This window comes from Carettochelys insculpta, chromosome 5 (assembly GCF_033958435.1).
Source record: "Carettochelys insculpta isolate YL-2023 chromosome 5, ASM3395843v1, whole genome shotgun sequence".
NCBI classification, from domain to species: domain Eukaryota; kingdom Metazoa; phylum Chordata; order Testudines; family Carettochelyidae; genus Carettochelys; species Carettochelys insculpta.
The window spans coordinates 37,390,446-37,404,098 of NC_134141.1; the positions used below are offsets into that span (position 1 = coordinate 37,390,446).

General features: G+C 43.8%; 1 protein-coding gene across 1 annotated transcript in view; it reads left to right on the forward strand.

The window, feature by feature from the left end:
* Window positions 1–13,653, forward strand: part of DENND4C (DENN domain containing 4C) — a 132,048-nt gene that overhangs the window by 91,020 nt on the left and 27,375 nt on the right. The window contains exons 21-24 of the mRNA XM_074994973.1: window positions 2,277–2,402; window positions 4,024–4,158; window positions 9,207–10,363; window positions 12,236–12,419. Of these exons, the coding sequence (XP_074851074.1) occupies window positions 2,277–2,402; window positions 4,024–4,158; window positions 9,207–10,363; window positions 12,236–12,419 (1,602 nt within the window). The remainder of the gene's footprint in view (window positions 1–2,276; window positions 2,403–4,023; window positions 4,159–9,206; window positions 10,364–12,235; window positions 12,420–13,653) is intronic.

Genomic DNA, 13,653 nt, shown 5'->3' on the forward strand with positions numbered 1-13,653 from the left:
TCGTCCCTACTGTAAATCTGCTCACACCCCAGCCCACGCATTCAACTAAACCACCTATTTATTCATACATCAGAGGACCTATTGTGCATATGGTTGTTGCATCCTTTCTCCTTTTTTTTAAATATCTTGACTCGTTCTTTAAAGAGAATGAGAAACTGATTCCTGAGCTGCATCTGATGTACTTGTCTAGATGACTGAACTTTACTTCTCTCTGCTCTTTGTTACTCTTGCTTCTTGCTCTGCGCTCTCTTGGTGCTGCATTTGTCCTTGGCTGTCATGGTGTGGGGTGCAGACATGTATGGTGTGAAGTCTTGGATGCACATAGGCGTTAATTCTGCCTTTTGAATATTACTGCTGCAGGTAAATTTCCCATTTATTGCTAGGCTGTTTTCACTGATGTGCAAGGAGGGTGTGTGGGGAGGGGATGGAGGTGGAGACTCTACATCACCAAAGGGGTGATAGAAGAAAATAAAGATCAAAGGAAGTCAAACTGCTTGCGGACTAGATCCAAATAGTGAATTAATTGTTATTACTTAGGTTCTTTCTTAAACCCTTATTAGTGTTATTCTCCATGTATGTTCTAAGGTGATAGCATGATAGGTGTAGTCTCTCAGGCATTCACAGCTCGTTTGTGTTCAGCTTTGTATCTTCTACTAAGGAGCCATGCGAAATTTCTCTGTTTGGTGGTTGAGAGTAATTTGCATTGCACTTGTGTTTTGAAATGAGCTCATGTATCTAAGGACTTCCTAGTAAATCTCAACATGTTGTATGTTCTATTGAATGAGCTCCATCTGTTTTCTGTTAACGTTTCTTCTATCAGAAGTCTCTCTTTTTTGGGTGCAAAAAGAGTTTTGGGTTACTATAAATTTGACAAGCTGTCTCTGCTGACCACCTTGTAGAAATAGGATGGGTGAGGTGGTATCTGTTATGGGATCAGCTTTTGTTGATGGAGAGAGTGAATAAACTTTTCACCACACAGAGCTGTTGTTCAGGTCTGGGGAAGGTGCTGAGCATGTTCCAGCTAAACACAAGATCAGGCAGATAGTTGAGCATAGGTAGTTAGCATATATATTGTAAGGGACAATGCAAGCTGAAGTGTCCTAGGACAAAAGGTGAATTAGTGGGTTGCACATTGTTGTAATAAGCCGTAAGTCCACCATGATTTTAATGTCTAGCAAAGTTACCAATTTAAACTCCCAGGGTCACCTTTTGAAAGTGTTGTGCGGGTTTCCTTTGAGGGTGAGGATTGATGTGTCAGATAATGAGTGGTGGCTTTGTGAAAAGTGAGCATGAGGCAGGGCGGGGATGCAGGAGGTGGGAAGGGGCAGTTGGCAATGTTAAAGGACCTGGGGCTAGGAGTGTCTGTCAAGCCAGCAGTGGGAGACAGAGCTAGAGCCTTGCACTGTGTGGTGTAGGTAGTGCTAAAGGCTGACTGCCCCTAGTCCCACCCCTCAAGGGGAGATGGGAACCAAGCCCCTTCCCATCTTGCTCAGGGCCAGCAAGGTCTGGTGGTACAGCATCTGTTTTTTAGCATTCTTCTTTGAGTTCAGTCCAGAACAAAGCGATTGTCTAGATTCTGTGTTGTTTGGCTCTAGTTCATGCAGTGTCAGTCATCCCTAGAGAACCTGCCTTTCAAATGAGCTACTTAAGTGTGTTCGTGGGGATAAACGTAGCAAATTCTACAGCGCAGAAGTCATTGAGAATGGCTAAAGAGAGAGGTCAAATTAAGATATGCAGTTCCAGCAACATTTTATACATAGCTGGAGTTGACGTATCTTAATTCAGGCTTCCCTGCTGTCTCCACTAAGAGAGGTCAACAGGAGCATGTGCTCCCGTCAACTTCCCTTACTTTTAATGGGGGGGCAGGAGTATCTGAGCTGATGCAGGATCCCTGTAAGCTCAATTTTTAGCATGTTCTTACTAGGCACACTAAATTAGAGTCCAGAAAATTGACCGTGGAAGGCTTGATATTTTTTTCCTCCACCCGCCCCCCCGTTGTGAAGACGTACCCGTATTTTGGCAAATAGACTGTTACACCTAAAATAGACTTTTTCATTCCTCTCTTTGCTATTGTTTTCTGCTTTTACCATCACCAATTAAATACTGCATGTGTGTTTGTGTACTAGGCCTTGGTGATCTTCTCAATCTCACTTTATCAAAAACTAAATGTAGCACAAACATATTGCACTTTAATATCTTGTAAAATAACATGCGACAGAATTTCTCAGTCTAAAAGAGAAAACTATAAGACTACTTGCTTGTATTCATTTCAACAGGGGGTCAGTCAGACCAAGGCTATGGATCCAAGGATGAAATCCTGAAGGATGATGGAGATAGTGTTCTTGCAACTGAGACACTTGTAGAAAAAGATTCTTCTTGTAAAACAGAAGACCTAACAGGAGGTCAAGTATTTATATTTACATTGATTAAAATTTACCCATAGAATCATAGGGTTGGAAGAGACCTCAGCAGGTCATCGAGTCCGAACCCCCTGCTGAACGCAAGACCAATCCTAACTAAATCATCCTAGCCAAGGTTTTGTCAATCTGGTACTAAAGGACCTCTAGGGAAGGAGATTCTATCACCTCCCTAGGTAACCCATTCCAGAACGTCACCGCTGTCCTAGCAAAATAGGTTTTCCGCTATCCAACCTTGACCTCCCCCACCCCAACCAGAGACCATTGCTCTTTGTTCTATCATGTGTCACCACTGACAACAGCCTTTCTCCATTATCCTTGTAACCCACCTTTAGGTAGTTGAAGGCTGCTATCAAATCCCCCCTCACTCTTCTCTTCTTAGACTGGATAAACCCTAGTCCCTCAGCCCCTTCTCATAAGTCCAATCCTTTAAAATATACAAAAGGCTTTTAGTAGATGTAGTTACCAAACTACCTATATGATTGTCCTTCATTACTCTTTCTCAGAAATGCTGGAACTAGGGATGCTGGAAGTGCAATAGCACCCCATGACTTGAAGTAATTTCCTTTAAATGAAGGATTTACAGCTTGATTTAATGGCTCGCAGCACCCTACTAAAAAATTGTTCTAGCAGCCTTGTTTGTTCTTCTTTAATTGATCCCTCGGACAGGAAATATAGTACTGAATTGTTGGTTTCAATCCAATCCATGTCATTAGTGATCACCAACAGCCATTTGCTAATTAACTGTCCTGTGGGCTATGTGAAATTTGTAGTGGTGGGCCTAAATCTGGTTCCCATGTCACATTAGGCCCTCTTATCTGTAGAGAAGCAAAGGACAGCAGGGGTATGGATATGCTTCCTCTGTTTTCACCGTGTATCAGGGCTCATAATCGTAGAATTTAAAGCCAGAAGGGCTCTAAATTATCTCACCTAACCTCTTGTTTATCACAGCCCATAAATACCACTCAGTACCTTCATACTAAACCCAACAATGGACATGAGACTATTGGTACACCGTCAATAATAATTACATTTTTACTTCAATTGCAACTTCACTCTGGTTTACGAGCAATCTCACCTATTAAACCGAGTGCTATCATTCCTAAATTCATTTTAAGAAGAAATATGTTTAAAACTGGCAGATTTGACAATGTGTGCGCGCTATGACCTTACTTCCATTGTTCTTCATAAAGTTTCTAGACTGGCAAATTGTTTTGTGATTCTTAATGTTGATTGATATACTTGGGGCATGTCTTCACCAAAGCAACTATTGCTGTTCACATATTATAACCATTTACAGAAATCGCTGTATGAAAATCTGAGTGTGTGTGTGCTCTCTTTCATTCTGAGCCACCTCAGTACTGCATCCACAAGGTGCAGTTGGTGAGGAAAAAAAACTATTCTTATGGAGGCCAGTCCTGCAGGCTGTAGAATGTATTGTGCTAATTGCAAGAGAAGCTCAGACCCTAGAAAGACTAGCATCTGTGAGCACTGTACTACAAAGAGAAGAGCTTATATATACTGTTGAAAATGTGTCTTCCAAAGCACTGCAGATAAAATAATTTGTTTGGACAGCATCACTAAAGATGGGCTTTTCTTACTGTAGAGATTGGTGGTCCTGGCGAAAAGCATCAACCGAGTGCAGAACCACACAGTTCAACAGAACCTCCTGCTTGGGGAAGCAGTATTGTGAAAGTTCCATCTGGCATTTTTGATAGCACTGGCAGGAAAAACAGCAGTGGTGAGTAACTGAATATGTTTAACACAACAGTTACCAAGTAAATTTGCAACTGCCTCTGGTTTCTTTCCTTACACTGATAGTGCAGGTCATGCAAGGACTGAATTCTTTGAAGGGGTTAATAAACATGCAGACAAGGAGCACCCAGTGGACATAATATACCTAGATTTCCAGAAAGCCTTTGACACGGTCCCACACCAAAGGCTTTTATGTAAATTAGGCGGTCATGGGATAGGAGGAAAGCTCCTTTCATGGATCGGGAATTGGTTAAAAGACAGAAAACAAAGGGTTGGAATAAATGGTAAATTTTCACAATGGAGGGGGTAACTAGTGGTGTTCCCCAGGGGTCAGTCCTGGGACCGATCCTGTTCAACTTGTTCATCAATGATCTAGAAACTGAGGTAAGCAGTGAGGTGGCAAAGTTTGCAGATGACACCGAGTTGTTCAGGACTGTCAAAACCAAAAGGGATTGTGAAGAACTACAAAAAGATCTCAGCAAACTGAGTGATTGGGCAGCAAAATGGCAAATGAAATTTAATGTGGGTAAGTGTAAGGTAATGCACATTGGAAAAAATAACCCAAATTACACATACAACATGATGGGGTCAAATTTAGCTACGACAGATCAGGAAAGGGATCTTGGAGTTATAGTGGATAGTTCTCTGAAGACATCCACGCAGTGTACAGCGGCAGTTAATAAAGCAAATAGAATGTTAGGAATTATTAAAAAAGGGATAGATAATAAGACAAAAGATATCATACTTCCCCTATATAAAACTATGGTACGCCCACATCTTGAGTACTGCGTGCAGATGTGGTCTCCTCACCTCAAAAAAGATATATTGGCATTAGAAAAGGTTCAGAAAAGGGTGACTAAGATGATTAGGGGTTTGGAACGAGTCCCATATGGGGAGAGGCTAGAGAGACGGACTTTTCAGTCTGGAAAAGAGGCGATTGAGGGGCGATATGATGGAGGTATATAAAATCATGAATGGTGTGGAGAAAGTGAATATAGAGAAATTATTTACCTTTTCCCATAATACAAGAACTAGGGGACACCAAATGAAATTGATGGGTAGTAGGTTCAAAACTAATAAAAGGAAATTTTTCTTCACACAGCGCACAGTCAACCTGTGGAACTCCTTGCCGGAGGAGGCTGTGAAGGCCAGGCCTCTATTAGGGTTTAAAAAGAGAGCTCGATAAATTTTTGCAGGTTAGGTCCATAAATGGCTATTAGCCAGGGGTAAAGTATGGTGCCCTAGCCTTCAGTACAAGGGCAGGAGATGGATGGCAGGAGATAAATCACTTGATCGTTGTCTTCTGTTCTCCTTCTCTGGGGCACCTGGCATTGGCCTCTGTCGGCAGACGGGATACTGGGCTGGATGGACCTTTGGTCTGACCCAGTATGGCCGTTTTTATGTTCTCATGCCCTCCCCCTGCACACCTCAAGAGACCTCAATTTATATAAGAGGATCTGAGGGTATGCTTGTAGAGGAAGCTCAACACCTCTTACAACTAGGAGCAATAGAAGAGGTCCCAGTACAGCACAAGTGGAGGGTCTTTTTGGTGGTAAGGAAGTACTGAGAGTAAAAGTCAGGGGTTGAAGACCAATTCTTGATCTTGGAAAACTCAACTGCTTCGTACATTACAAACAATTCAGGATGGTAACCCTAAACACCGTCACTCCTGCCATTCGGCTCATCAGTGGCCTCAAAAGTCTTTCTGAAGGTTCTTACAGCCCACCTCAGGAAGGGGAACATAAACATATTCCTATGCCAGGCCTTTTAACAGGTCCAAAAGCACAAGACACACAGAAGGCAGTGGAGACCCCCAGAAGACCGTTCCAGTCTTTGACATGGTTGTCTCTGTGGGTACTCTACCACCCAGTCTCCTCCCTTCTCCTTTGGATGCGATTATGTCTGGGTCAGAGGAGGAGCTGAGGAGGGAGTTGACTGTGTGTGTGGAGGGACAGTTCCAACAGTCATGTGCCAGTATTCTGTGTGCACAGCCAGCTGCAAGGGGAGTGGTACTAAGAATCTGCCAACCATGGGTGCAGCGGCTTTGGCACACCTGAGGTGGCACACCCACAGGGACAACATCTCAAAGAACTCCAGTTACTGCAAAGTGAGCAACCTTCCCATCAGTGTGAGACTGAGACGCATACAAACCTTTTAGCTCCTCTAAATCACCTGTTGGAGTCCCAGCAAAGGAAAATCTCTATACCCAGTAAGCAGCGATTAGGCTTCAATAATTGTCTGGGTAATCCTGATTGAAGTGGAATGTCCTGTAATATTTAGAGATGTAATACATTTATCTGGGCATAAGTTTCCATGGGCTGGAGCCCATTTCATCAGATGCACGAAGTGGAAACTTCAGCTTAGCATCTCCTGAAGCTATGCAAAGATGGGCATATTACTTGACTTTCCAGAGCATCAGTGTGAAGGAGGACAATTCATTCTGTGTGGTTATGGTCCATTCCCAGCAATTGATGAGAGAGTGTGAAAACCAAAAGAGAGAGAACTACTTTTTGTATTGAGCTAGCCACTTGTCTTTTTATTGAGACCCAGTTTGCATGAGAAATTCCAGCTCATGGTGAAGTCTATTTCTGAAGATTGTTATGCTGAACTGTAGCAACTGTCAAGTCTGTTACATAGTGTCCAGGGGCACTGAAGTGCTCTTCTACTAGTTTTTGAATGTTACCATTCTTCATGTTTGATTTGTGTCCATATATTCTATTGTGTAGACAGTTGGGTTCTTAGAATGCTTGATCATATCTATTTAAAGTAGGTGTGCTTGGCTGTGTGCAGAGCTGCTGGAAAGTTTTACCCTAGCTCCTGCCTGTCAGATTTACTGTGGAGTCCCTTAGCGTGATGCCAGTGCTGCACCTTATGTATCACCTTGCCAACCTGACTGCCCCTCAGTTCTTTCCTACCCCAAAACTGTGGCTGGAGTGCTTTGTAAGTGCACCAGGATTCCTTAGCTTCGTTGTGTAGATAGTTCTTTCAGATATAGATTTTCTAGTTAGTGTTAGAAGTCAATGGGTGAAGAAGGGGTTTCTCCCTTCTCTCCCTGTTTCCCCTCTTGGAATTGGGCATGCCAAAGTCCCAGGACTTCAAGTTTTGTAGCTCTTGCGTGAAGTCTGTGCCGACAAGAAACCTCCACAATTTGTGCCTTTGTTGTTTGTGAGACACTCACAAGGCCGACAAGTGTCAGATCTTCCAGGCTTTTAAGCCTCAGACCCCTAAGGAGTGTAACTTTCGGCAACTCCTTATGGAATCTGCACTGAGTTCTTTGGCACACAGCATGCCATCCTCAGCTCTGGGTCTGATGCCGAAGAAAGACTCCTGTCAGCACTGGTGGTCCCTGAAGCCTCTTTTTTGATGTCGCTCCCATTCGCTGGCATGGGCTCCCAAGCCAAATCATCTGTGTTGGTGAAGAGAGCTCCTCCACAGGTGATGCCTCTACCAGTAGGTCTTGGGGGCCTCTGGACTTGAGACTGATGCTCCAGCGTCTCATGCACTGAGTCCTATTCTCCTGGATTCTTCAAGAGAGGAACTGGTCAGCCGCTCATCTATACCAGATACGTTCCAGATGGCGTGGGGTCTCATCAAGATCCTGTGGTCCCCAGAGCAGGCTGAGACCTCTGCCCCTTGGCACTTCTCCAGAGGCAAGCCTGCAATGATGGGATCACCTGTTCCTGCTTGTGTTCATCTAATCAGAGTCCAGCACCACTTAGAGTCCTGGCTTGACTGTTTGCGGCACCCTTTCCATCCCAATACACATGACTGCGCGTGTTTGAGGGCTTTTTTGTCGGGCAGTTACTGTTCTACGTCCAGATCATCAGCATGTTCTGCCCACCGTACCAAGTGTTGACAACATGTTGTCTCTGGGTGTTGAATGTCCTGGCACTTCCCTAGTTTGGGTTTGTCCACCAGGTGCACCAGTGGTGATAGAAGGTCTCAGCTCTGTTCTTCGAAATGCACAAGTGTTTCTTGGCACAGCTCATGGTCTTCTCACCAGCTTTGAGCTCAGTGAAAGTCTTTTCTGCTCATCCATCCTGTTCTTCTTGCCAGTTCTACTTGGTTGTTGGTCCCAATCTTGGCACTGGTCCTATTTGGCAAGCCAGTCTCATTCACTATGCTGGTCTCGATCTCCATGCTGATCTCATTCTTCTCATCTGCATTCTAGGTGTTCCCATTGGTCCTGGCACAGTTTGCCACACAGGTGCCACCTCCTTTTGCAGCCCTGGAGGTAATCATCTCCAGACTGCTCCACACTAATGGCACCTACTGGTTTGGTACTCCTGTTGCGCTCTCGTTTGGGCTCACCTTCCTCGCTTCATGAAGCTTGAGTCCTTTCTGGCCATTCAACCCCAGTGGACCTTTGCCTTCACAAGGATGTGGGAGCCCTCCCGGTGGCTGCCCCAGTGACCGTTGTGGACACAGGGCATATCACCAGGTGCAGGGCACCCTACCCTCTTCCCAGCCTCAGACTTCTACTGCAGTCCGCACACAGTTGTCGTCTCAGACCCTAACCCTGTCTCACCTCCCCTGCTCCTTGCACCCCACCCCCAACCAGCTAGGGGACAAGGCATAGGCAGAACCTCTGTTGGCTTCCTCCAGTTCCTCACAGGATGAGGTGGTGGTTGGTACCTCAGCATTGTCCCCCTTCGTCCCCAGTGGGCTTTTGGGATCTACAAAAGCTCCTCTGTAGCACGGCCACTAGCCTCAACCTCTCCATCAAAGAGGCTGGTGAGCCAGATGGCTCAATTTAAATATTTGCCTGTGCGCTGCAGCTTGCTCATGCAAGCTAAATACGATGCGTCACCAATCAATGCACTAGCTTTAGTGTTAATCTTTCCACCTATGACTCCTAAGTCGGTGGTACTTGTGTAGAGTTGTTCTTAAGTATATTTACCACATTCTTATTAGGAAATATAACATTTTAAAAATAATGCAGACTGTGTGACCTTTGCTTAATTTATTCCCTTAGCAGTATATGTTGGGAGAAGAACAAGGTATCATATTAATGAATTGTGCTTTCTTTTTTAGGAACTGCATCTAGCCCACACTTTGTAGCTCAGGATCCAGCTGATGACTCAGTCTTCAATGAGGCTTCTCCCAAGAAAACAGGTGAAAAAGGGCAGAAAAGACAAAAGCTCTTTTCAGAGAGGAGCTGCAGTTTTAGCACTGACAGCAGAACAGGTATGCTGCTGAAGAAAGGAAGTTTGGACTTGAACACTAGTGAAATAGCAATAATGATGGGAGCAGATGCCAAGATCCTCACAGCAGCTTTATCTGGGGCAAACATGTCACCCCCTCAGGCTACTATATCCAGTAGCTTTGACAGTATGGGTGACCAGCAGGTCTCTGAGCTGAGTGGTACCAGGACTCATGTGAGCAAAAGTGCTTGGGAACCAGAGCTTACGTCTTCACTAGTACTGGCGGAGCCTGGGGATGAGCAAGATCATATTGAGAATGGAGGTGAGGACAACGTGGCCAAAGCAGAGAACAGTCACACCAAACTTTTGGATGGTAATCAACCAGAACCCCAGAAAACAGAAAACAGAAGTTCAGTAAATAAAAGGAATAGCTTCCATGGATTGATTAAGCCTGTTGAAAGAGAAGATGTTAAAGTGGGCTTGGACCCTTTATCTTTGCTGGCTACCGAGACTGCAGAACCAAACCCCTCACAGCCTGAAGAAAAGATTATGTCACCAGTTACAGCACGTAATCTGGCAGATGAAATAGAAAGCTATATGAATTTTAAGAGTCCCTTGGGTAGCAAGTCTTCCAGTTTGGAGCTCCATAAGCAAGACAGCAGAGAGGCAGCAGCCTCAGGTACACTCGGTAGCTCCCAAGAGAGGAGATCAAGCCTACCTTCAGATTCTGTCCCACCAGCCCCAGAGGAGAGTGAAAATCGAAGGAGTCCCGTAATTTCCAGGTCTAAAACCTTTATGGGGCGACCAAAGCAACAAACCTATTTGCGGGTCCACAAAGAACGTCTTTCATCATTGACTTCTCTAGGTCGCTCTTCACAGCATGGCTCGTTGGGCTCTGTGGTTACAACTTTATCCAACCTGAAGTTAGACAATATATTGTCTGGCCCCAAACTAGATGTTCTGAAGTCTGGAATGAAACAAGCAGCTACTGTAGCCAGTAAGATGTGGGGTGCCGTAACCTCACAATATAATTACTCAGATGATGAGGCGAGTAGATTTTGGTTTTATATTTCCTATGGGAAAGAGGGCATTGCTGTTCAAGATATTTGACTATTTAATGTGCTTTATTTTTATAATCAATTTATTCAAATTTTATTGAGCCAAACAAATTTTTGGATTTAAGTGTTATTGCTCAGGAGATAAAACTATGCCCTGGAACCCTCATCAGTTATTTCATTAAAGAAACTGTAAGCAAAAATCACTTTTGAAGTGTCCATGATTTATCAAAATATAGCATGAAACCAGATCAAAACTTATTGCATTATTATGCGATACTGTGTGTGAATTTTTTAGAAGTCCTTTTGTTGTAAAGATAAATTGCAGAATTTAAAGAAGGCAAATTGGTGGTAGATTGGGGATTTAGAAACATCAGGGTAGTAGAGGACATCCAGGCAGTAAGTATAAACAGCATTCTTCAGAAATCTGGAGACAAAAATTTGGGGAGTGGGGGTTGGGTGAGGACTAAACTGACTCAAGGGAAGATGCTGGGACTCTGAAGTGGAAGTGTGAGGTTTTAATCTCTTCTCTCCTCTTCTCTTCTCCCTCCACATCCCAATGCATGTCATGCCCACGTGCCTGTAAATATATTTGCATTCCTCCCCCACCCCCTGAAAAGACTTCTTGATCCAATTTGCCTCTCTAGATGCTTTCTCCTAAGTTTTCTCTCCAAATTCCTGGAACATACTGTTTACTCATACTGCCTAGACTCCCACTCTTCCAGTTGTCTATTTTTAATCCGCACCAACCTGACTCGTGTTCTTTCCATTCCACTTGAAACTGCCCTTCCCGGGCCTCTTAAATAATGGTCTTTTAAGACAATCTAAAATGTATTGCTTTTACCTTAGTCATCTTGATCTATCTGCTGCCTTAAACATTTCGCTTACTTGTTTCATTTTCCTTCCTGACTAGGCTACCATGACTTGGTTTTCCTTTCTGTTTTTCTGGCTTCTCCTTCAGTATTTGTTTTAACAGTAATACTTCATAATTTCATCTCCCCTCCTGTTTCGACATCCCGTGGGTGTTCCATGTCAGCCGCTTCTCTCTTTGTATTTGCTGAGAATTCTAAATTAAGTCTTGCATCTTAATTATCTGCCTCTCTCACCTGTTCTCTTCCCCGGGATGTCTCATACAAACTCTGCCTGTTCAGAACTGAATTTCTTATCCTTTCCTTCTCACCATTGTTCTTTGCCACTTTTCATTATGTTTAACAATTCCACTCTCCTCCTTTTTCCCCCAAGATCACATCATCTAGGTCATCTTTCTGACTTTCTCCTATATCCAATCTTCAAAACTGCAACTTCCACTTTTGTGGTCCTTCTGTCTTTTTCTCTGTCCCCTTCCAGTCTATCCAAAATTCAAGTGCTAAAGTAATCTTTGTCCTGCCACACACTCAGTTGTCACTCCACACTTTAGATCCCTTTTATTTCTTTACCCAAAACTTAGTTTGGCATCACTTCTAAGGCCCTAAAGTCTCTTGTGCTCACCAGTGTTTCTGCTCTCTGTACTTCAACGACCTTACCTTTCTTTTTGTTCTGCTTTTGCCCTTAGTATACTCATTTGTTGGCCCTGCACCTTGGACTCTGCACCTGTTTTTTTTTTCTCAGTGATCCCTACACCTAACAATCAATGTTCTGTTTTGCCACAAATATTCTCCTTCATGTCTTTTCTTAAAGCTCTTCCTCTCTTCTGTCAGCTATCCTTACTGCCAGTTATCTGCAGCATATGGTCAGGAGATGGGACTTAAATTGTTTGTAAAGAGTTTAAAACAATAATGCTGCATGAATTACTTTTAGTAACTGCTGAGTGATGCATGTAGTTCTGAAGACACTGAAAAAATGTTAAGTTCTTGTTGATTTAAAGGAAGAAACCCATCGACCAGACTTCACCTTTCCTGCTGGTTTTGAAGATCATATTTTGGGAGATAATCTGTCACCAAAACCAGGAATCCCTGGGTTGGTAACCAGTGAACTCTCGCAAAGCACTACCAGTCTTGGCAGCAGCAACAGCAGTAGTGGAGATGTAGGGAAACAGCACTACACAGCAGGTTTGAACTTTCCTTTCTAATTCATTATTTTTGGAATACAGCGTAAAGAGGGCTGGAGGGGGGCCTAGGGGCTGGGTTAGTGGTGATCACTATGTATTTCTCCTTCCCCTTTGCTAGGGCATTGAGCCTTTTCCTTTTCCCATGGGCTCAAGGAAAGGAGGGAGGTGGCAGGGGAAAGGATGGCAGTGTGGTTGTGCAATGGGGGCTTTGTGTCTCTTACAGTCATGGTGTGCTTCTACTCACTGCCCTCCTGGGGCAGTGAATGTTGCCCTTCCTCCAGCAGCCTGGAGAAGGGATGGGAGCTGAAAGAGATGGCTAGAGTGGTCACATTGGGGAACTGTGGGAAACATCCAGGAGGCAAAGAATGTCGAATTTTACAGTGCTCTGTCTGCACTACATTAAGGTTGAATTTTGCATTACTCTTTGTGTGAAGCAGGAGCGTAAAAGTCAACCTTATAAACCCTTAAAATTAACAGAATGGACCCTGTGTGTAAACTGATTACTTCTAAATTTGACCTGTCACCTAAATTTGAACTGATCTCAATGTTGACTAAGCCTGAATGATGTGGCCAGATCTTCAGATGTGCTCAGCACCCATTTTGAATAATAGGAGATGCTGGGTTCTGAGTTGTTGTGAAGATCTTGCTGTAAGTGGTTAATGAGTATTTCTAAGTATGTACATTGGTGGTGTCATCTTCTCAGTTCTAAAATGTAATAAACTCTAATATCCTCAGTGTTCAGGGTTACAAACCACTGTAGCCCAGGGCAGATAGGGGTTAGTCAGTCCTGGAGAAGAGAACTTCATTTAACCCTATCCTAGAACATCTGCTAGAAATGTTAAGCCTGCAGGAAGGCCTTCCATGTGCTGTTCCTCAGGAGGAATATTATATAAGGGAGTGAAGTTAAATTTTGAGAGTGGTTGCCCTAGCCATGGGACTGCATGTGCCTAGAGGGAGATGGGTTGCAGACTTGGAGGTGACAGCCTTTTGATGAGCTTCCCTTGCAAATGAAAGGAGCAGTCAAAACTGCTTACTGTGAGTGGCAGAAGTTGAACCGGACTGAACAAATGGGAAGAATAACCGTTTTGCAAGGGATTTTTGGTTGAATCTCAAAGTTCTAGAATACTAGAACTGGAAGGGAGATCAAGAGGTCATCAAGTCCAGTCCCTTCCATCTCTGTCATCCCTGTTAGTTAAGCACAGGTTAGTTAAATATCTGTCTCCAATGATGAATTT